Consider the following 23,428-nt stretch of genomic DNA (forward strand, 5'->3'; position numbering starts at 1 on the left):
CAGATTCCCAGAGAGAGTTCTGATTTGTGGAGTTAATGTCACATGACTACCCTACAGCAAAGGATGCTGGGAAGGGAAATGGCGGCTACACTAGGGAAGATTTAGATGTCTAACCTGGGAAATTCCTCAAACCTAGAATTCAGGTTTGCCAGGTGACCGTAAAAGGACATGTCCAACACACTCTTGCTCAGGAAAGGCAGGGAAGAGTAAATGACACAGTGGCTCTGTAGATGATAAAGAGCAACACTTTTATTATTCTTCCAGTGGCTCCCCAAGTCCCTTAAACCCGTGCCCCTCCTCCCGTCCCCCATGCACCCTCCAAAGGAGGTGACAAAGGCGGCAGTGAAGGAGGAGGAGGAAGAAGAGAAATACCTTTATTGGAAGAGCTGTGTGGACAAGAGAACGGGGATGAGAGTGAGAGCATGGGGGGTGGGGTCCAAGGAGCTGGTGCCTTTCTCAGCGCCCCTTCCAGGGACTGCACAGAGACAGGCTAGCACGCCCAGGGTCCAGGCACCTAGGTCCTGCAATCCCTTGGGAGAGGGCCTTGTAGGTGGGGAGGGAGGCAGGAAGCCCAGGGTTCCCACGGAGAAGGGGCAAGAAGCCACCTGGTTTCACCGATCCATGCTGTCGTCCGTTGGGCTGGAGAAACAGGTCTGTAGCAGCTTTTCACAGAACTCCAGCTCCTCCTGGATTGGGCAGGGGCAGGGAGCAAGGGGCCTGAGTGCAGAGGCCGGACCCTGCCTCCAGCATTCTTGGCACCCAGAGGTGACTCCTCTTCTCTCCTGGCCACCCCCCTTCTCTAATCACTGCTCAGATCCATGATTCACTGTCTTCACACTGGTGTCTGAACTACTTGAACTAGAACCCGGGGTCCCCCAGACTCGTCTCACTCCATTGGTCTGCCTCCTATCAGCACTCGGGCTCTAACTCCCAGATATTCACCACTGCTCAAAACTTTCTGCGGATACAAACCCCAGAAACCATGAAAGCAAGCACTAACAAGTTAAACTACATAATATAAAAGATACTCCCATGGCAAAAAGAAAATGAGGTTGGGGAAAAATATTTGTGATTCATAGCACAAATGGCTAATATACTTAACACTTAAAGAGCTTTAAAAAATCATTCGCAAAAACCATCACCCAATAAATAGATAAGTGGGCAAAGGATGAGAACGAACAGTTCACAAGAAAGAGAAAAGATGCCAAATTTCACTCATGGGAGAAATGTATTTTATTTATTTATTTATTTTATTTATTTCTTTTTTTTGAGACAGAGTATGGCCCTGCCGCCCAGGCTGGAGTGCAGTGGCGCAATCTCGGCTCACTGCAAGCTCCGCCTCCCGGGTTCACGCCATTCTCCTGTTTCAGCCTCGCGAGTAGCTGGGACTACAGGCGCCCGCCACCACGCCTGGCTAATTGTTTTTTTTTATTTTTAGTAGTGACAGGGTTTCACCGTGTTAGCCAGGATAGTCTCGATCTCCTGACCTCGTGATCCGCCCGCCTCGGCCTCCCAAAGTGCTAGGATTACAGGCGTCAGCCACCGCGCCCGGCCTCATGGGAGAAATGTAAACTGGACTGGAGTACTACTTTTCAACAATCAGCTTGAAAAAGGTCAGATGGTTCATCGAGGCCACTTTGTTCTGACCAAGATTTGGGGAGCTGGGCACCCTCATGACAGGAGTGTCAATGGTTGAACTTCTATGGAGAGCGGCTTGGTGATAGCTAATGAAATGGCCCTTAAACCTTTAACATACCTGACCCCAGCCATTTTCCTTCTAGAAATTGTTCTACAGACATACGTAATAACATATACAAAAAGTTATTCATTCAGCAGTGTTTGTCATAGCGAGAGCGTAGAAACAACCTGCATATCCATGCTACAAAAAAGAGGCCATCCACACTGTACAGCTGCAAAATGAAAGAGCCGCAGGCGAGACATGCAATGCCCGCAAAGCAAGGGGCAGAACAGTCATCACAGCATGGCAGGCTTATTTTGCATAACAGAGAAAAAGGAGAATTCACATGCACCTTTGCTCATGTGCACCTAATATTTTAGGAAGGACATCTGAGCAACTGGGTAACCAGAGGGAGGGGCAGGAGAGAGACTTTTCACTGTTTACCCTCCTGTGGGTCTTGTATTTTCAACCATGTGACTACAGAACCTATTCACAAAGCACTAGTAAAATCTGTTATAAATCTAATTTGAATGTTTCCACGGGTGTATACATAAGTCAAAACTTCTCAAGTACACTTTTTTTTTTTTTTTTTTTTTTTTTTTGAGACGGAGTCTCGCTCTGTCGCCCAGGCTGGAGTGCAGTGGCGCAGTCTCGGCTCACTGCAAGCTCCGCCTCCCGGGTTCACGCCATTCTCCTGCCTCAGCCTCTCCGAGTAGCTGGGACTACAGGCGCCCGCCACCACACCCGGCTAATTTTTTTTTGTATTTTTAGTAGAGACGGGGTTTCACCGTGGTCTCGATCTCCTGACCTTGTGATCCACCCGCCTCGGCCTCCCAAAGTGCTGGGATTACAAGCGTGAGCCACCACGCCCGGCAGTACACTTTTTTTTTTTGAGATGGAGTCTCACTCTGTTGCCCAGGCTGGAGTGCAGTGGCGCATCTTGGCTCACTGCAACCTCCGCCTCCCAGGTTCAAGCGATTCTCCTGCCTCAGCCTCCTGGGTAGCTGGGATTACAAGCACCTGCCACTATGCCCAGCTAATTTTTTGTATTTTTAGTAGAGATGGGGTTTTACCATGTTGGCCAGGCTGGTCTCGAACTCCTGACCTCATGATTCGCCTGCCTCAGCCTCCCAAAGTGCTGGGATTACAGGCGTGAGCCACCATGCCTGGCCATGTAGTACACTTTCAATATGTACAGACACTCGACAGTGTCTACATAGGAATGAATTCAATAGAATAGAATGTCCCAAGGAGGTGGGTGCGTTTGCTAAGCTCGGCTTTGCTGAAGCACCAGCATTGATTCATTCACTTCAACAAATTAATACATTACTTAATCAGTTAACTATTTGAATTTTAATTCGTTGTGATTTAGCATTTAATTATCTAGTTATCTAATTAGTTATTTATTTGCCCCTTATCTAATTAAATATCTGATGACTTGTTATTTATCACTTGTTGTTTACCTAAAATAATTGGTTATTTGCCATTTATTTCTTGTCAATTTAATGAAATAGTTAATCATTAAGACATTTGAGTGATATTATATTCAATTTACATTTACTTAATGTAAACAACTGTATTAGGTAATTTAGATAATAATTCAATGATTGGTCAACGCTTTAAGAATCTCCAAGCTCCTGTCTCCTTGCTGTCTCTCCTACTCTGACACAGCACAGGACGAATGCTAGGCATGAAATAAACGTCTGCTGAATGGAGGATGAGTGAAACGCACGAGAACACAAATGAAAGCCCAAAACAGCGGACCCAGGAGCCCCCAAGGGCAAGGACTGGCTGGCTCTGCCCCTACTAGGGTCCCCACTACCACACTTGGTCTAACCTGGGGAATTCCTCACCCTTAGGCCCCTCCGCCTCACACCTGGTCCTCCTCATACCCTGTCCCTTCCCCAACTCACCTGGTCCTTCTGGAGCCGCTGTCCCCTCCCCCGGCACATGATCCTCCTCGAACCCCATCCCCTGCCCCTCACACCCGTTCTCCTTGCACCCCGTCCCCTCCCCATGTACCTGGTCCTCCTGGAGCTCCTGTCCCCCCCTCCTCCTGGCACCTGATCCTCCTCGAACCCCATCCCCTCCCCACACACCTAGTCCTCCTGGAGCCCTTGTCCCCTCCCCCTTGCACCTGGTCCTCCTTGCACCCCGTCCCCTCCCCATGTACCTGGTACTCCTGGAGCCCTTGTCCCCTCCCCTCCTTGCACCGCGTCCCTCCCCATGCACCTGGTCCTCCTTGCACCCCGTCCCCTCCCCATGCACCTGGTACTCCTCATGCTGCTGCAGCAGCTGACAGCGGTGGCGGAGGAGCTCTTCCAGGCCCAGTTCCGGCTCCCGACACTCGCGCACACCCTGCGGGAAGTCTGTCACCAGGCTGTGAGGGACATGAGAGCAGCCCTTAGGACCTCCCTCTAGAGGCCTCACTGATCCAACCCTATCGCCCATCCCGTCCCCTGGCTCACTCAGGAGTCTGGCAAGTCGCTGCCCCACAATGGGCCTCCATTTCCCCATCTGCGGAATGGACCTCATGCTGCCCCTGGCCCAGGGTGGGTGCTGAGGGGCTCAGCACAGGGCCTGATGTGTGTCAACTCTGGTGTGCTGTTCAGAGCTCCAGCATCATCTGATTAGACACTAATCCACTGGTGGGGGCGTGTACAAAAGCCTCTCTCCCTCCCCCAAGGCTTCTGTGCCAGCCCTACTGGTGAGGAAACTGAGGCTCCCTGACTCCTACTCCTTTCTGGCCCCACACCCTTCCTCTCCACGGGAAGGTCCCAACTCCTGAGTCCCTATAGGCTGATTCCTGAGCCACCCCCACCTTGAGAGGACGGGGCCCCCACCCCAGGCCCCATCCTCTCAAGGAGCCAAAGTACCTGCACAGGGCTCCAAGCACGTGCTCGTGGAAGGGGCTGTGCTCTGTCCGCACCAGGGCCACCAGCTGCTGGACCATCCCCATGGAGCACAGGGTCCCTGGGGGGAGGGCTGCAGGGGTCAGAGGGGCAGCCCCACCCATCTCCTATGCCCTCCCCGGGCTGCCTGTTCCTCCCCTTCTCCCACACCTGCACCCACCCCAGGGCATCTGCTCCCCACTCCTGCCCTCAAGGGCTGCCACACCTTTGTGCTCAGGGTGGCCCACCAGCAGGTTCTGCAGCAGGAATGCTGATTTGACCTTGAGCTTCTGCACCTGCTGCTGCATGGCCCGCATCAACACAGAGAAGCCATCCAGGCGGAGGAACTGCAGCAGCCCAGCCTCCTGCTCTCGGACCAGACCTAGGAGAGGGGGACACGGTCCTGAGCTTGCAGTCACCACCACCACCACTGTCATCACAACCACCATCACCAGCATCATCACAACCATCACCATCATCATCACCACCATCACCACTATCTTCACCACCATCACAATCACCATCATCATCACCATTCTCACCATCACCACCATCCTCACCACCACCCTATCACCACCATCACCATCACCCATCACCATCATACCATCATCACCATCACCACCACCACCACTACCATCATCACCCCATCACCACCACCACCACATCACCACCACCATCACCATGACCATCACCACCACCACCACTACCATCATCACCACATCACCATCACCACCATCATCATCACTACCATTAACAATATAATTATCGTCAATCATCATCACCATCATCACCAGCAACCACCATCATCATTACTTGCCATGGGCCTGCATATGCAAGCATTATGTTTTTTTGAAGTATGTTTTTGAGATATAATTCACAATCCACACAGTTCAGCCTTTTAAAGATATTCACAGGGCTGTATAACCATCACCACTAACTCTAGGAAATTTTCATCACCCCACAAAGGAAACCTATGAGCAGTCATTCCCAATTTCCTCTCCCTCTGGCCCCTGCAACCACAGATATACTTTCTTCCTTTATGGATTTACATGTCCCAGACATTTAATATAAATGTGTCCATAAAATACGTGACCTTTTGTGTCTGACTGCTTCCACTCGGCATGATGTTTTCCAGGTCCATTCATGTTGTAAGTGGTATCGGCACTTCATTCTTTTTCATGGCTGAATAACATTCCATTGTATGGATATACCAAATTTTATCCATTCCCCCAATGATGGAAGCATCATCTCTTTTAATTTTTTAATTTTATTTATTTACTTATTTATTTCATTTTGAGATGAACTCTCGCTCTGTTGCCCAGGCTGGAGTGTGCAGTGGCGCAATCTCGGCTCACTGTAACCTCCACTCCCAGGTTCAAACTATTCTTCAGCCTCAGCCTCCCAAGAAGCTGGGATTATAGTAACCTGCCACCACACCCGGCTAATTTTTCTATTTATAGTAGAGACAGGGTTTCACCATGTTGGCCAGGTTGGTCTCAAGCTCCTGACCTAAAGTGATCCACCTGCCTGGGCCTCCCAAAGTGCTGGGATTACAGGCATGAGCCATTGCGCCCAGCTGCATCATCTCTCTCTCTTTTTTTTTTTTTTTTTGAGACAGAGTCTTGCTCTATCATCCAGGCTAGAGTGCAGTGGCACCATTTCAGCTCACTGCAACCTCCGCTTCCCGGGTTCAAGTCATTCTCCTGCCTCAGACTCCCGAGTAGCTGGGATTACAGGCATGCACCACTACACCCGGCTAATTTTTGTATTTTGAGTAGAGACAAGGTTTTGCCATGTTGGCCAGGCTGGTCTTGAACTCCAGACCTCATAATCCACCTGCCTCAGCCTCCCAAGGTGCTGGGATTACAGGCGTGAGCCACCGTGCCCAGTCCGCAACATCTTTTAATCCTCACAATTATCCTGGAAGTGTGTGCTTTCAGAATTCTATTTTACAGATGAGGAAACTGAGGCCCAGAGAGCCAGGCTACACAGCATGCATGACCTTTATCCGGAGGGCAATGAGAACTCTGGAAGGACTCCCAGCAGGATGAGAACTGACCTTTGGAGTGCACCTCCAGTAAGGTGCCCGCTGAGGGGTAGGCTCTAGGCCTGTGCTGGCCAAGAAGGACAGAAGCCGCTAGTAGCTTGTAGCCACCAAACACCTGATATGTGGCCAGTGCAACTAAGGAAAAGAGTTGTTCATTTCATGTAAGTTCAATTCATTTAAACTTAAGGTGAAAAACTGAAGCGGTGTAAAATATTTTCCATTAAACACAACGTTGGCTGGGCGCGGTGGCTCATGCCTGTAATCCCAGCACTTTGGGAGGCCAAGGTGGGCAGATCACTTGAGGTCAGGAGTTCAAGACCAGCCTGGACAACATGGTGAAACCCCGTCTCTACTACAAATACAAAATTAGCTGTGCGTGGTGGCGTGCGTCTGTAATCTCAGCTACTAGGGAGGCTGAGGCAGGAGAATCATTTGAACCCAGGAGGTGGAGGTTGCAGTGAGCCGAGATCGCACCATTACACTCCAGCCTGAGCAAAAAGAGCGAAACTCCATCTCACACACACACAAAAAGAAAACCAAAAAGAAAAACACACGCAATGTTGTTGCTCTGGTACACTCCACACCACCACTGAAAACTCAGCATCTGAGTTGCGATGTGCTTTATTTGTAAAACGCACACATTAGGTTTTGAAGACTTAGCATGACAAAAAATATAGTCTCATTAATATTCCATATTACACATTGAAATTATAATAGTTTGGACATATTGGGTTAAATATTTATTTATTTATTTATTTTATTTTATTTTATTTTATTTTATTTTATTTTATTTTTGAGACAGAGTCTCGCTCTGTCGCCCAGGCTGGAGTACAGTGGCAGTTGGCTCACCGCAACATATGTCTCTCGGGTTCAAGCAATTTTTATGCCTCAACCTACCGAGTAGCTGGAATTACAGGCATGCCTCACCACGCCTGGCTAAGTTTTTGGTATTTTTAGTAGAGACGGGGTGTCACCATGTTGGCCAGGCTGGTCTTGAGCTCCTGGCCTCAACTGATCCACCTGTCTTGGCCTCCCAAAATGCTGAGATTATAGGCGTGAGTCACCGAGCCCGGCCAAATGTTATTTAATTAAAGAAAGAAAAAAGAACAGGCATGCATGGACTGGAAAACAGGAAGACTCCTCTCATTCAATCTGTAAGCAAGGCCTGTCAGCTCTGCCTTCAAAATGTACCCAGGAGAGACCTGTGCCCTTTACGCCAGAGTTTCTCCACATGATATCAACCCACGGTTGCTATCTGGGGCCAGATCATTCTGGGTTGGGAGGCCCGTCCTGTGCACTGCAGGATGTTGAGCAGCATCCCTGGCCTCTACCCAGTAGATGCCAATAGTCCCTCTCTCCCAGCTGCGACAAATAAAAATGTCTCCAGACATTTGTCTAAATGTCCTGTGGAAGACACGATTGTCCCCGTTTGAGAACCACTGCTCCCTACCACATCCTTGATCTCTTGCCTAGGTTATCACCATAACCCCCCAAGCTCACCACCCACCTTCCACCCACCCTCGCCGCATTCACCCTCTTCTCTGTGCAGCAGTTGGGGGCAGGGATCACAGTATGGCTGCCGTCATTTTTGGAAAGAAAGCCAAAGTCATCACTGCAGCCCACACATCTCCCTTAAAAAAGTTACGCTTATTCAGCGCTAAAAAGAAATGAGCTATCAAGCCAAGAAAAGACATGGAGGAACCTTAGAAGCAGATTACTAAGCCAAAGAAGCCGGTCTGAAAAGGCTGCAGATTGCATGGTTCCAAGTATATGACATTCTGGAAAAGGCAAAACTATGGAGACAGTCAAAAGCTCAGGGCTGGGATGACTAGCTGGAGCACAGAGGATTTGTAGGGCAGTGAGATTCCTCTGTATGATACTACAGTGTAGATCCATGTCATGACACAGTTGTCCAAACCCACAGTATGTACAGCATCAAGAGTGAGCCCCAGTGTCAACTATGGACTCTGGGTGACAATGATGTGTCCGTGCAGGTTCATCGATTGTAATAAATGTGCCACTCTGGTAGACTGTAACAAGGAACCACTTTGGAGTGGCTCCACAGAGGGCGAGCGAGTCCATCCCCGCCTGTCCTGGGAAGGGCAGCGGCACCACCGCCTCGGGCAGCAGGAGCTGAGGGGACGTACCCTGCAAATGGCTCCCAGCACGGAACTCCAGTAATGGTACTGGACAGCCACACAATGGCATACCCTGCAGCCACCAAAAAAAAGGACAGATGCCACTGAATGGTATACTTTAACATTTTCATGTGAATTTTACCCCCAAGCAAAAAAACAAAAAGGCATCCAAGCTCCCAGAGCTCTTGCCTGCATCATGGACAGCGTTCGTTGGGGAAGCCGAGCACCCTGTGGTGAGGCCGCTCAAGCAGCCCGAGCTTCTTGCCAACAGCCAGCAAAACTCTGCTAGCCCCTGGGCGAGCCACAGTGGAAGCCCATCTCTAGCACCCCTCCCTCAGAGGGGGATTGTGAGGGATTAACGAGGTGCGACGCACAGGGCTTAGTGCAATCAGACCTTCGGGGAATGCGGCCCGGCTGACGGCTGAGCACAACCTCATGAAGACGCAAAGTCAGAAGCGGCCCTCCTCCGTAGGGACCACTCCTGCACTCCTAACCCACAGGAAGGGGAAAGATAAGCTACTGTTGCTTCAGAAAAATGGACAGAAGCAGGTCAAGGTGCGCACCCGTCAGGATGGTCTGTGCCAGCCATGCACATCTGAGGAAAAGAGATTAATCTGTGTGTCTATGTGTACACATACCACACACGGCACACTCCACATATGCACACACCACACACCCCATATACACACACCACATACACATATCCCACACACCCCACGCACATCCACGCACCACACATACGCACCCCACATACCCCACACACTGCACATGCCCCACACATATACATACACCCCCCCAGCACACATCCCACACACATACACATGCAACACACACACCACACACATACAACACACTCCCCATACCAACACACACCTCCACATATATACCACACACCACACAACCCATGTACACGCTACACACACACGACACACCAAACACCCCACATACACACCATACACACCCTACACATGCACCACACAACCACCACACATGCACATTACACACACACCACACCACACACACCCACATTTGTTCTTACAGATTTATTAAAATCTCTGGAAGCAGAAACTGGTATAACAGTGGTTTTCTCTGGAATGGGGACCAGATTTGGGGACAGGGACCGTTTGCTATGTACTCTTTTGTGCCTGGTGAATGATGTGACTGTCTCACAGATTTTTAAAAATATGTAATGACTTTTTTTTTTTTTTTTTTTAGACAGGGTCTCACTCTGTCACCCAGGCTGGAGTGCAGTGGCGCGATCGCAGCTGACTGCAGCCTCTGCCTCCGAGGCTCAGATGATCCTGCCTCCTCAGCCTCCCAGGTAGCTGGGACCAGGTGGGAGCCACCAAGATGGCCTAAAGACTTCTTTTTAAAGTAAGCTATCAGAAGAAAACTCTGACAGCCCCTCTCTACCCTGCTCTGGCCCTCAGGGACACCATGTCCTTCGCTCTGCCCTTTGTGGCCGAGCTGCCCCATGTCTGTCTGTCCCTGTCACCCTCGTTTTGGCTGTGACTTTCCAAGTGCCACCTCCTCCAAGGTTCCTTTCCTCGCCTCATCAGAATGTTTCCTTCTTCCGGAATCTCCTCCCACCCAAACCCTCCCTGTTCTCCTCCCAGCCTCTGCATGGCTGGGGCCACCATCTGCCGGGAACACAACACTGATTCCAGGGCTCAGGATACATGGGGGTTAGGGAGAGAAAGGGGGTGTTGGACCCCCCTCGCAGCCCCCATTTCAATGACCACATAGGCTGCTGGAGTTAAAAAATAGCCAACCTCAGGCCAGGCACGGTGGCTCACGCCTATAATCCCAGCACTTAGGGAGGCCGAGGTGCTCACCTGAGGTTGGGAGTTTGAGACCAGCCTGACCAACATGGTGAAGCCCCGTCTCTACTAAAAGTACAAAAAAAATTAGCTGGGCATGGTGATGTGTGCCTGTAAACCCAGCTACTTGAGAGGCTGAAGCAGGGGAATCCCTTGAACCAGGGAGGTAGAGGTTGCAGTGAGCCAAGATCGTGCCACTGCACTCCAGCCTGGGCAACAGAGCAAGACTCTATCTCGAAAAAAAAAAAAAAAAAAGAAAAAAAAAAGCCAACCTCGAACAGATTAAATGTAGAGTTACAATAGGACCCAGCAACTCCACTGCTCGGTATACACCCAAGAGAACAGGAAACAAATGTCCAAACAAACACCTGTGCAGCCATGTCCACAGGAGCACGAGGGCCCAGAGACAGACGGAAAGCAGGGACTGTCAGCAGACAGGCGGAGGGAGAGGCAGGGCACGGTGGACCCACGCAACAGGACACATTCAGCCGCAAGAAGGAGCACAGCACTGCCACCTGCCACCACTCGGGGACCTTGCACCGTATGAAAGGAGCCAGGCACAAAAGGCCGCACGCTGTGGGACTCCATTTGTACAAATGTCCCGGAGAGGGAAATCCTTAGAGGCAGTAAATAGATTCATGTTGCAGGGGCTGCGGGAGAGGATGGATGCCGAGTGATTGCTTAACGGGTACAGAATTTCTGCTTGGGGGAGAGGATGAAAATGTTCTGAAATTTTGGCCGGGCATGGTGGCTCACACCTGTAATCCCAGCACTTTGGGAGGCTTGAGGTGGGCAAATCATCTGAGGTCAGGAGTTTGAGATCAGCCTGGCCAACATGGTGAAACCCCATCTCTACTAAAAATACAAAAATTAGCCAGGCGCAGTGGCAGGTGCCTATAATCCCAGCTACTTGAGAGGCTGAGGCAGAATTGCTTGAAGCTGGGACAAGGAGGTTGTAGTGAGCCAAGATCGCGCAATTGCGCTCCAGCCTGGGTGACAAGAGCGAGACTCTGTCTCAAAAAAAAAAAAAAAAAAAAAAGAAAAAAAGAAAATGTTCTGAAATTAAATAGTGACTGCCGATAGCCATACCACCCTGAATGCGGCTGATCTCATCTAAAATTAGAGAGTGATGATGGCTGCACAACACTATGAATGTGCTAAGAAGTACTATGTTGTTTTTTTGGTTTTTGTGTTTGTTTTCAGACAGGTCTTGCTCTGTCACGCAGGCTGGAGGTGCAATCATAGCTCACTGCAGCCTCAACTTCCCAGGCTCAGGCAATCCTACCACCTCAGTCTCCTGAGTAGCTGGAGGTACAGTCACACACCACATCAGGCTAATTTTTTAATTTTTGTAGAGACAGGGGTTTCCCTATGTTGCCCAGGCTGATCTCAAACTCCTGGGCTCAAGCAATTCTCCCGCCTCGGTCTCCCAAACTGTTAGGATTCCAGATGTGAGCCACCATGCCTGGCCAAAAGTACTAAGTTACACACTTTAAAAGGATGAATTATATGGCCTATGAATTGATTATATGGCCTATGAATTGCATCTCAATAAAGCTGTTAGGGAAAATAAAAGGAAATAGTCCAGTTGGGGCGCCAGTATAGCACATGCAGGCAGCATCCAGCACACACGAAGAGCTCCACCGGGCTGGGACGCTGGCTCCGGACCCCCTGGCCTGATCCCTCCCGTGTGGAGGAGACACAGTGGGCCCAACTTCAGCAGATGTGCATAAGGATGCAGCGAGTCAACCCTGGCATGGAGAAACTGCCCCACAGATGTGGGTTTTTGTCCCATCCCTGTCCCCGACCTGGCCCTGTGTCCCAGGCGGCAGTGTATGGGGGAGTCCTGGCCAGCTCTGCCCTCTGGAGCTGCAGAAACCTGGCCATGTCCCTCTGCCCACACCTCAGTTTCTTCCCCTGTCAAATGAGGATGCAAATGGTCCCTACTTCACAGGCCATTAGGATAAAAAGAATTTGTGGCTGGACATGGTAGATCACACCTGTAATCTCAACACTTTCGGAGGCCAAGGCAGGAGGATCCCTTGAGGCTAGGAGTTCAAGACTAGCCTGGGTAGCAAAGCAAGTCCTGTCTCTATATAGGTTAAATTTAAAAAAATTAGAAGAATAATTCATGTACAGCAGGGGTTCTGACTAAGGGGCTTTCTACATCTGGGGGCATTTGTGCTGTGGCAGGTGGGGTGACAGTGTCTCTCCATGGCCTGGAGGCCACCCACTAGATGCTGCTCAATGTCCTGTAGTACACAGGACGGCCCCCGAGAGAGTGAACCAGCGCCAATGTGAACAGTGCCCAGCTGAAAAACTGCTGTGTGCAAAGCGCTCACGCTGAGGGCCGGGCAGTCTTCCCCGGGGCCCACCCGGCCCCCCCCCCCCCCAGCACCCCTGTCCCCAGCCCCACCCGGACACTCACAAGAGATGGCGAAGAGGGCCTTGACGCGCACTGTGTCGCAGGCATCGCGGTCCAGCAGCCGCAGCAGCTTACGCAGGGCACCCAGGCCCAGCACCTGCTCCTGGATGGCTGCCACGTTCTGGCTGCACGTGCCGATGAGCTGTGCCGCCCGCCACCGCAGCCCCGCAGCCCCCGCCTCCAGGTACCGGCCCACCAGCAGGTGCATGCCCGACAGCTGGCAGAAGTCTGTGCCACAGAGGGGAGCAGAGAGAGGCCAGATGTTAGGGACTGAACCATGACCCCCAAAATGCATGGGTTGATGTTCTGACCCCCAGTACCTTGGAATGTGACTGTTTTTGGAGATGGGATCTTTAAAGAGATAATTAAGGTAAAATGAAGTCCTTAGGGTTGGCCCTAATGCAATCTGACTGGTGTCCTGATAAGAAGAAGAGATGAAGACACAGACACCCACAGAGGGACAACATGGAAGGAGGACACAAAAAATGCCTTCTGCAAGCCAAGGAGAAGGGGGCTCAGGAGAAACCAGCCCTGCCCACACCCTAATCTCAGACTTCTAGCCTCCAGAGCCATAAGAAAATACATTTCTGTTTTCAAAGCCAGTAGTCTGTGGTGCTTGGCTAAGGTGGCCCTAAGCTGCAACTACAGCTGCTGAGGCCAGGAGAGCCAGGCCAGCTCCCACAAGGACCCAGCTCTCTCCAAACACCCAACCAGAGGCCCCTCCAAGGCTAATACAACTCGATTTCATCGGCATTTGGGGCATCAGGGCCCCAGGCTCCAGACTACTAAATGCCAGGACTGATCCTGGTCATTGTGACAATCTGAATGTCCCCAGGGTCAGCAAACCACAGCCCACCTCCTGTTTTTGTAAATAGAGTGGTATTGGAGAGCATGGCAGTTCCTGAAAAAGTAAAACACAGATTCCCCGTGACCCAGCAATTCCACACCAAGGCACAGACCCAAAAGAACCAAAAGTAGGGACTTAGATACTTACACGCTCAAGTTCATGGCAGCATCATTCACAAATGACCCAAATGTCCTTAAAGGATAAAGGGATAAATAAAAACTGCCCTAGCCATACAATGGAGTATTACTCAGCCATAAAAAGGAATGAAGCGGCCGGGCGTGGTGGCTCAAGCCTATAATCCCAGCACTTTGGGAGGCCAAGGTGGGCAGATCACTTGAGGCCAGGAGTTCGAGACCAGCCCGGGTAACATAGCAAAACCCTGTTGCTACTAAAAATACAAAAATGCCAGGCCTGGCCAGGCACGGTGGCTCATGCCTGTAATCCCAACACTTTGGGAGGCCGAGGTGGGTGGATCACGAGGTCAGGAGTTCGAGACCAGCCTGGCCAACATGGTGAAACCCCATCTCTACTAAAAATACAAAAATTAGCTGGGCATGGTGGTGGGCACCTATAAGCCCAGCTACTCACAAGGGCGAGGCAGGAGAATCGTTTGAACCCGGGAGGCAGAGGTTGCAGTGAGCTGAGATTGCGCCATTGCACTCCAGCCTGGGCAACAGGGTGAGACTCTGTCTCAGAAAAAAAAAAAAAATTGGCCAGGCCTGTAATCCCAGCTGTTTGGGAGGCTAAGGTATGAGAATCACTTAAACCCAGCAGGTGCAAGTTGCAGTGAGCTGAGATTGCACCACTGCACTCCAGCCTGGGAGACTGACTCAAAAAAAAAAAAAAACAAAAAAAAAAAGGAATAAAGCTCTGACACATGTCACAACATGGGCACGCCACCTTTAGCACAATCAGCCAGACACAAAAGGTCACGTTATAGTCGTCTATGTGAAATGTCCAGAACAGGCAAATTCATAGAGCCAAAACGCTGATTAGTGGTTGCCAGGGGACCGGGGGAGGGCCTGCCTAATGGGTGCTGGGTCTCCTTTGCGGGCAATGGAAAAGTTCCGGAAATAGAGGTGGCGTTGCACAACATTGTGAATTGACTGTAAGTGGTATAAACAGTCATGTGGGAGGATGTTCCCCTCAGCCCACCTTCATCAGCACTGTGCCTCTTCATTAAGACAGAGAAGATACACATATATATTTATATTTATATACAGAGAGAGCGCACGAGGCCAGGGAGGAAGTGGTATCTTTGGCTTTCGTTCTCATTTGATTACTAATAAGGTGTAAAATTGCTGCTGCTGTGATGATTGGACACTCAGCACGGTGCTTAGCACACAGCAGCTGCTCAACAGATATTTCCTGAACAAGCAAAAAATGAATGAAAGAGCAAAGTCGTTAAAAGCCATCCTGTGGATTGGAGCAGGAGTTCTCTGCCCGGATAAGACTGGGAAACACTGGGGAAAAGTAAGCTAGGGGGCAGCGGCTGCACTGCGGGTCTTCTCAGGGTGCTGAATGCGCTCACAGAGGAGGGCTTCCCAAACTCCGTCCAGCCCCTGTCCAAAATGAAGACATCTGACTCCCAGGCCTGACACGTTACGTTTACTCTGTGCCTGGTGTTGTGCAGGCCTGGGGGTTTCTCTCGGCCCAGCCTGTGTACAAGAGGAAGTAATCAGGACCTGCCCAAACCAGACTGCCATGTAGCAGCACAGCCTGAACTATGAACCAAGGAAGTGACACCCCAAATCCACACCCTCAATGGCTACACCACACAACCCCTCCAAATGGAAGTGAGCTCTCCTGAAACCTTCTGTGAGCTCTGCTGCTTGCAGTAAAACAGCATTTACCTCCGTCGGCGAGGCCCACCCCAATGCTGTTTCCTGCGCCTGGCCCCTCACTCACTCTACTCTGCCTCAAGGGCCTGGCTGCTGTTCCTGAACACACCAGGCACAGTCTGGCCTCAGGGCCTTTGCACTGGCTGTTCCTGCTGTCTGGAATGCTTTTCCCAGAGATCATCCCACAACTCTCACCTCACTTCAGGTCTCTGATCAAATGTCACCCTGGGGAAGCCTTCTCTGCCACCCCACCCATGCCACTTTCCCTCTTGTACTCTGGGGAGTGGCAGTGGACACCCAGAGGACTAGGAGAGAAACAGCCATCTCAGAGCTGATCAGGGAAGTGGGGGACTCCACCTGCCACGAGGGTGAGGCAGAGCCTTGCTCCTTATGGCAATGGAGGCGAAGAGGCCGATGGTGAGAGGGCAGCAGGGAGGCTGACGGTGTGATCCCCAAGAGTAGGTGCAAGAGCTGAGAGGCAGCAGGACATGTACAGAGGGGCAGGACGTCCTGGCGGGGGAAGCGGGGTACCTGCGGCATTGTCCATGTTCTCACACAGGTCGGCCAGCAGCTCCAGGGCCCCCTCTCGCTCTTGCTGGTCAGCCGCCTGCTCGGCCTCCCCAGCAGTGGGGGGCATGGGCTGTGACAGCACTCGGAGGCAGCTCTTCATCTGCTCCACCTCCTCCCGCTGGCCTCGGAAGGCAGCTGACATGGCCTCCTGCAGCCACTGACGCCTCTGGAGACCAAGGCGAGGAGGAAAGGAGATCCATCAGTCATTAATTAAAAAGGAACAGCCATTAATAAAGACAGCCAACAACTGAGGGCTGATGTTCCTTCAGTCAACAAATATCGGCTGGGCGCTGTGGCTCATCCCTGTAATCTCAGCACTTTGGGAGGCCAAGGTGGGTGGACTGCTTGAGCTCAGGAGTTTGAGACCAGCCTAGGCAACATGGTGAAACCCCATCTCTACTAAACTATAAAAAATTAGCCGGGCATGATGGTCAGAGCCTGTAGTCCCAGCTACTTGGGAGGCTGTGGCAGGAGAATCACTTGAACCCGGGAGGCAGAGGTTGCGGTGAGCCAAGATCACAACATTGTACTCCGACCTGGGCAACAAACAGAGCGAGACTCTGTCTTGAAAAAAAAAAAAAAAATCAACCGAACACCTATTTTATTCACAGACACTTTTCTAGGTACTAAAGGCAGCCCTGGGCCAGACAGAAACCCCTGCCCTGGGGGTGGGGCTCACATTCAGGTTGAAGAGCAGTCACTAAAGAAAATAAGCAAAACGTGTAGCATTCCACATGGTGAGATTATAAGCGTCCTGGGGTAAGTAAGACAAGCACAGTGGGGGATCTGGAGTGCCGAACTGTGGCTGCAGAATTAAAGAGATCGGGGCCAGGTGCGATGGCTCACACCTGTAATCCCAGCACTTTGGGAGGCTGAGGCAGGAGGATCACTTGAGCCTAGGAATTTAAGCGCAGCCTGGGTAACATAGCGAGACCCCATCTCCACAAAAAAGTGTTTTAAATTAGCTGGGCATGGTGGTGCATGCCTGTGGTCCCAGTTACTCAGAAAGCTGAGTGGGGAGGATGGCTGGAGCCCAGGAGTTTAAGGCTGCAGTGAGTGAGACCTTGTCTCTAAAAAAAAAAGAAGAAGAAGAAAGAAAGAAAAGAAAAAGAAATGGGTTGGTCATTGAGGGTCCCAGGGACGTGACTTGTGAGAAAAGCAGTAGGTGAGGGACTGAGCCAGGCCACATCTAGAAGAAGAATGTTCCAGGCAGAGGGAACCGCCAGGAGGCCAACGTGGTGGGGGCAGAGTGAGCAAGGAGGGAGACGGGAGGGGAGCAGGTGACATCAGGTCTTGCAAACTTTTGTAAAAACCTGGGATTTCCCTCTGAATAGGTGTGGGAGCTGCCAGAGGGCTCTAAGCAGAGGAGTGGGGACACCTGCATTGCTGTTGATTGAGAACAGACTGAGGAGAGGCAAGGGCAGGTGCAGGAATATGAATCAGGAGGCTACGGCTGGGAGCAGGCAGGAGAGAAGGTGGTGTGGAGCGGGGAGGAGACAGGGAGTGGGGAGAAATGGTCAGACCCTGGACTTATTTTGAAAAGAGAGCCCGTTTGATTTAGTGAGATACGAGGTGTGACAGAAAGAGAGAGGTCAAGGATGACTCCGAGGTCTCTGTTCTGAGCAACCAGGAGAAGATGGGGAAATGGTGTGAAAAGCAGGTTTGGAGTGGGAAGAGCAGGGATTGAAGCTCATTTTCAAATGTGTCAGATTTGAGGGATCTATTACACATCCAAGGTAAAAGACTGAGGAAGCTGCCTGAAGCCCAGGCAGAGGTGCAGCCTAGACCAGGATTTCTCAGCTTTAGCTCTACTGACACTTTGAGCTGGATAGTTCTCTGTAGTGTGGCCGTCCTGTGCCCCATAGGATGCTGAGCAGCATCCCTGGCCTTCACGCACTGGATGCCAGTATCCCCCTTCCTCCAGTTGTGACAACCAAGAATGTTTCCACACCAATTGTCCCCTGGGAAATAAAAATCACCCCCAGTGGAGAACCACTGGCCTAGAGATATAAATTTGAGACTTGTCAGAATAAAGCCTTACAAAAATATGAGGCCAGGCACAGTGGCTCACACCTGTAATCCCAGCACTTTGGGAAGCCAAGGCGAGCCGATCACCTGAGGTCAGGAGTTTGAGACCAGACTGGCCAATGTGGTGAAACCCCGTCTCTACTAAAAATACAAAAATTAGCCAGGCCTGGTGGTGTACGCCTGTAATCCCAGCTACTCGGGAGGCTGCGGCAAAGGCAATTGCTTGAACCTGAGAGACAGACGTTGCAGTGAGCTGAGATCACGCCACTGCACTCCAGCCTGGGCAACACAGTGAGACTCTATCAAAGAAAAAGGAGATGAGAGCTAATAAGTGACTGCTGGAATTTTTGGGGGTGAGGGAGGGGAGCAAAGGTCTCCTTAGTCACAGTTCTAAGTAAATTTGAGTGAGCTATTTAATGTTTCTGTGCCTGTTTCATGCCTCACTGTCGTAAAGGTTCAATGACATCATATATGTAAGTGGGTTAGCATAATGCTCTGTATACAGTAATTGCTGATTAAACATATATAATAGCTATTGCTATTAATCTGCAAAACAACTCTATGAGGTATATATCATTGTTATCCCCACTTTGCAGATGAGAAAGTTGAGTCACAGAAAGGTTGAGACTTACCCAAGGTCACACAGTCAGCAATTGGCAAAGCCTGAAATCAAACCCAAGCAGTCTAGGCTAGGCGTGCTGGCTCACATCTGTAATCTCAGCACTTTGGGAGGCCGAGGCAGGTAGATCACTTGAGGCCAGGAGTTCAAGACCAGCCTGGCCAATATAGTGAAACCGCTTCTCTACTAAGAAAAATACGAAAATTAGCCAGGCATGGTGGCCCATGCCTCTAATCCCAGCTACTGGGGAGGCTGAGGCACGAGAATTGCTTGAACCGGGAAGTCAGAGGTTGCAGTGAGCCAAGACTGCGCCTCTGCACTCCAGCCGAGACTGTGTCCCCCACCCCCAATCCCGCCCCCCACAAAAAAGAAAAAAAAAACAAGCAGTCTGACTACAGAACCTGTGCTCTTCATGAAAACACACTGCTGCCTTCAGAAACACTGTCTGTATGCTGGGCACTGTGTGCAGCCCTACTGAAAGTAGAACCTCAGAACTACCCTATACGGTAGTTATTATTATTATCAATTTGTAAATGAAGAACTTGAGGCTCAGAAAGATTAAGTAATATACCCAAGGTCACAAAGCTGGAAATGCTGAATCCAGGTTAGTCTGGCTCTGGAGAGGATATGTCCCCTCAGACTCTCTTGAGATCTGATCTTCAGTCAACGATGACCCCATCTAGCACAAATTATAGCCTACAATGCCTCCACATCTGGACTTCTGCCTCCCACCCAAGAAGACCCTAGTCTTCTTGTGGCTCCCCAAGTCACACTTCCCAAAGCAACTCTATCTGTCCCCAGGACCCTCACCCCAGCTTCTTGGGTCCCCATCCTTTACCTCCTCACTCATCGGTTCTGGAGGAGGGTCTGGCTCTTCAGAGCCCGCGGTGACGGCCATCTGCAGCAAGCCTTGGAGGTTGCGTGGGGGCCGGGAATTGCCCGAGCCCCCAGCCGAGGAGCCGCCGCCGCCGCCGCCGCCCCCTGAAGAGCAACCCTGGGATGCCGGGGGCAGCGCCAGGGGCAGGCGGCTGCCCCTAGAGCCTTCGTCTGACATGGGCCGTTTGTAAAGAAGGGAAGAATGTGTTAGAGGGAGAAGGTGGTCACCGCTGAAGCAGCTCTGGCGTCCTGATGGGTCGATTCTTGAGGGTCTGCTGAGAAGGCGGCGTTTTAGGGGAGCTCGAAGACCCCCCATGTCCCCAAACCACTCTGCCCCCAGCCCACTTAACCACAGCCCCTTTTCCTTCCTTCATACCCACAGGACCCTTCCCCAAAGTCATAAGCCCCTCCTTTCTCCCTAGCAACAGGCCCCACCCACTCTCCCTGGCAACAACCCCCCTTCCCCATCTCCACTGCGTGCGTCCCGTCTCTTAGCAACCTCACTGCCCCGCCTCCGTAGCAACAAGCCCGCCCTTTGGTCTCCTTAGCAACAAGTCTTCTCCCTCCTCTCCGAAGAGGGGCGCCGGAATAGGGCGGATCTCACCTCCCCGGGTCCTCAAGCCGCCGCTGCTCCTACAGACAAAGTCGTCCGCACCTGACTCTGTTGGGCGCCGCCATTTTAACCGGAATTACGCACGGTTTTACCCGGAAGTGCCGGCGTACCCACCCAACTTCGTGCCGTGGATGCGGCTGAAGCTGCTTGCCCGACTCTTATCCCCTTCTCACTTGGCCCGATACTGCACTCGGCCCCGCCCCTCCCATCCAGGCCCCGCCTCCAAGCTGGGACGCGCCTTCGTGCGGGCCCCGTCCCTTCACGCTCAAGCAGCTGGTCAAAGCCCCGCCCCTGGCCCAGTTTTCGCACCTCAGCGAGTCCCGCCTCGGATCCTTTTGCAAGCTCCACCCCTCTTCTAAAGTGTGCCCCGCGCCCAGGTCTGACCCCGCCCCTTATGACCCCGCCCACCCTACGATTCCCGCCCCTGCTCTAGGCCTCTCAGCCTCTCCCACTTAGGCCCCGGCCCCTTTACAGGCCCCTCCCACTCATTGCTGTCAGTCATCCTTAGAAGGTTTGGGGCCTCGCCCCCCCCAATCTTTCGACTCCACCGGGGCCACCAACCCCATCTACAGGAGCCCTGGGGTCGCAACCGTAATGGCTGGCCTGTGAGCCTTAGGCCCCCCGCAACCCCTCTCTAGGCTTCAGTTTTTCCATCTGTCAAATGGAGCTGCGGCGTGGACCCCTCTCATCACTCAGCCTCTCCCTCATGGACTCTTCCCCATGTCCTGCCAGGTGGAGAAGAGAGGATTCTTGAGGCCTAGAGCCGGAAAGCAAAGTGCCCCAGAGCCCAGCAAGATTCAGAGCGCCAGAGGAGCCAGCTTGGTGGGGCGGCCCGAGGCCTCTGTGCTCCAGAAGTGGGGTTTAGGCCTGGGCACGTGCTGGTGCGGGCCGATCTGCGGAGGTGTTGGCCCTGGGCTGGGCTTAAAGAAACTCTCATGTTGATCCTGGATAGGGGGAGTTTTCCTCCAGGAAAAGGTTGTGCTGAACGCAAAACGGGCACACAGTCACAAACGTATCAAGCACCTGCTGGGCGTGGTTGTGCAGGGGGATATTTTGGGCAGAAATAGGAAGACCAAACAGATAGGTTGTATGTGTGTGTGTGTGTGTGTGTGTGTGTGTGTGTGTGTGTGGTGTTTCTAGCACTGTGCTGTGAGATGCATCTGGGCCTGTGGATGTGCTATTATATTAGTTTCCTATTGCTGCTGTTGACAAATTACTAAGAATGTGGTGGCTTAAAACAGCACACATTTATTATCTTGCAGTTATGGAGGGCAGAAATCCAAAATGGGTTTCACGGGGCTGAAATCAAACTGTCAGCAGGATTGCATCGCTTCTGGAGGCTCTCGGGGAGAATGTTTTTCTTGCCTTTTCCAGCTTCTAGAGGCCACACTCATTCTTTGACAGGTGGCCCCATCACCCCAAGCTCTGCTTCCACCTTCCCATCTCTATCACTGACTGCTCCTCCTGCCGCCTTCTCACAAATACTCTTGTGATTCCGTCGAGCTCACCCAAATAACTGGGATAATCTCCCTATCTCAGTCACATGGGCAAAGTCCCTTCAGCCATGCAAGGTAACTTATGCACAGATCCTGGGAATTAGGACACGGAAATCTATGCACAAGTCTATCAGTTTATAATACATGGCCGGGGGCAGTGGCTCAGGTCTATAATCTCAGCACTTTGGGAGGCCAAGATGGGAGGATCACTTGAACCCAAGAGCTCGAGACCAGCCTGCACAACGTAGTGTGTCCCCATCCCTACAAAAAAAAAACAAGAATTAGCCATGTGTGATGGCATCTGCTTATAATCACAGCTATGCAGGAGGCTGAGGCAGGAGGATCACTTGAGCCCAGGAGGTCGAGGCTGCAGGGAACTATGATTGCCCCCATGCACCCCAGCCTAGGCAACAGGGGGAAGACCCTGTCTCAAAAAACAAAACAAAACAATACAAAAAAAAAGAGGATGATCATGTAATTTTTCATCTATAGCAAGACACTTGAGAGCAAAAAGGGACCCCATTAACAGTTACAGAACCAGGCCAGGTGTGGTAGCTCACGCCTGTAATCCCAGCACTTTGGGAGGCTGAGGTGGGCAAATCACGAGGTCAGGAGTTCGAGACCAGCCTGACCAACATGGTGAGACCCCCATCTCTACTAAAAATACAAAAATTAGCCAGGTGTGGTGGTGGGTGCCTGTAATCCCAGCTACTCGGGAGGCTGAGGCAGGAGAATTGCTTGAACCCTGGATGTGGAAGTTGTAGTGAGCTGAGATTGCGCCACTGCCCTCCAGCCTGGGTGACAGAGCAAGATTCCATCTCAAAAAAAAAAAAAAAAGTTACAGAACCAGCCTGGACAACAGGGTGAAATCTCATCTCTACTAAAAATACAAAAAAAAAAACCCGGACGCCTAAAATTGTACCCTGCTCAACAGGCCCCTCTTAACCCCCTTCCCTGCTGTAGTCACCTCCTCAGCACAGACATGATTATCTAACACACCATATATTTTGCCTATTGACCTTGTTGATCATCTGTTTCATCCACCAGCATGGAAGCTCCACAGGACAGGCCTTTTTGCTGATTTAGGTCACTGCCATGTTCTTACCAACAGGAACAGTGCCTGGCTGAGATTTGGCACTCATTAAAGATGTGTGGACTCAAGGTGTTGAATGGGGGACTGGGAAATCTCACAGGATCCAAAAGGCTCCTGTGTGCACTTTATTTTATTTTATTTTTGTTAGAGACAGGGCCTCACTCTGTTGCTCAGGCTGGAGTGCAGTGGTGCAAACGTAGCTCGCTGCAGCCTCGAACTCACTGGTTCAAGCCTCAGCCTCCCAAGTAGCTGGGACTACAGGCACACGCCACCAAGCCCGGCTAATTTTTTAAAAATTTTTTGTAGGGATGGGGTCTTGCTGCGCTGCCCAGGCTGATCTCCCCACCTCTGTCTCCCAAAGTATTGGGATTACAGGCATGAGCCACCTTGCCCAGCCCTGGGTGTGCTTTACAGGGGACTCGAGAATCAAATGGGTGTCTAACACT

General features: G+C 51.4%; 1 protein-coding gene across 2 annotated transcripts; it reads right to left on the reverse strand.

Moving 5' to 3' along the window:
• Positions 1–358: 358 nt before the first annotated feature.
• On the reverse strand, positions 359–20,632 carry HSPBP1 (HSPA (Hsp70) binding protein 1). Of its 2 annotated transcripts, XM_032171194.2 has the most exons (8): positions 20,385–20,632; positions 19,743–20,052; positions 16,219–16,423; positions 13,003–13,227; positions 4,796–4,951; positions 4,555–4,651; positions 3,947–4,058; positions 359–686 (listed from the first exon to the last, which is right to left on the reverse strand). In XM_032171194.2, exons 2-8 carry the CDS (start codon positions 19,956–19,958, stop codon positions 612–614), a joined length of 1,086 nt encoding a protein of 361 aa, XP_032027085.1. In that variant the 5' UTR covers positions 19,959–20,052; positions 20,385–20,632; the 3' UTR covers positions 359–611. The 2 variants fall into 2 exon arrangements, with proteins under 2 accessions (XP_032027085.1, XP_032027084.1); XM_032171193.2 differs by lacking the exon at positions 20,385–20,632 and having other exon boundaries at positions 19,743–20,216.
• Between the last annotated feature and the right edge of the window lie 2,796 nt (positions 20,633–23,428).

Source organism: Hylobates moloch, unplaced genomic scaffold, assembly GCF_009828535.3.
Source record: "Hylobates moloch isolate HMO894 unplaced genomic scaffold, HMol_V3 SCAFFOLD_12, whole genome shotgun sequence".
Taxonomy (NCBI): Eukaryota; Metazoa; Chordata; class Mammalia; order Primates; family Hylobatidae; genus Hylobates; species Hylobates moloch.

What these genes read in the sequence shown, in the direction of transcription:
- HSPBP1 (XM_032171193.2), bottom strand. Translation starts at nt 20,096, where the DNA reads ATGGGGGGTCTTCGAGCTCCCCTAAAACGCCGCCTTCTCAGCAGACCC. An exon ending in GAACATGGACAATGCCGCAG is followed by an intron (nt 13,228 to 16,218) that starts GTACCCCGCTTC and finishes TCTGTGGCACAG; the next exon opens with ACTTCTGCCAGCTGTCGGGC. An exon ending in GGCCCTCTTCGCCATCTCTT is followed by an intron (nt 4,952 to 13,002) that starts GTGAGTGTCCGG and finishes CCCCTCTCCTAG; the next exon opens with GTCTGGTCCGAGAGCAGGAG.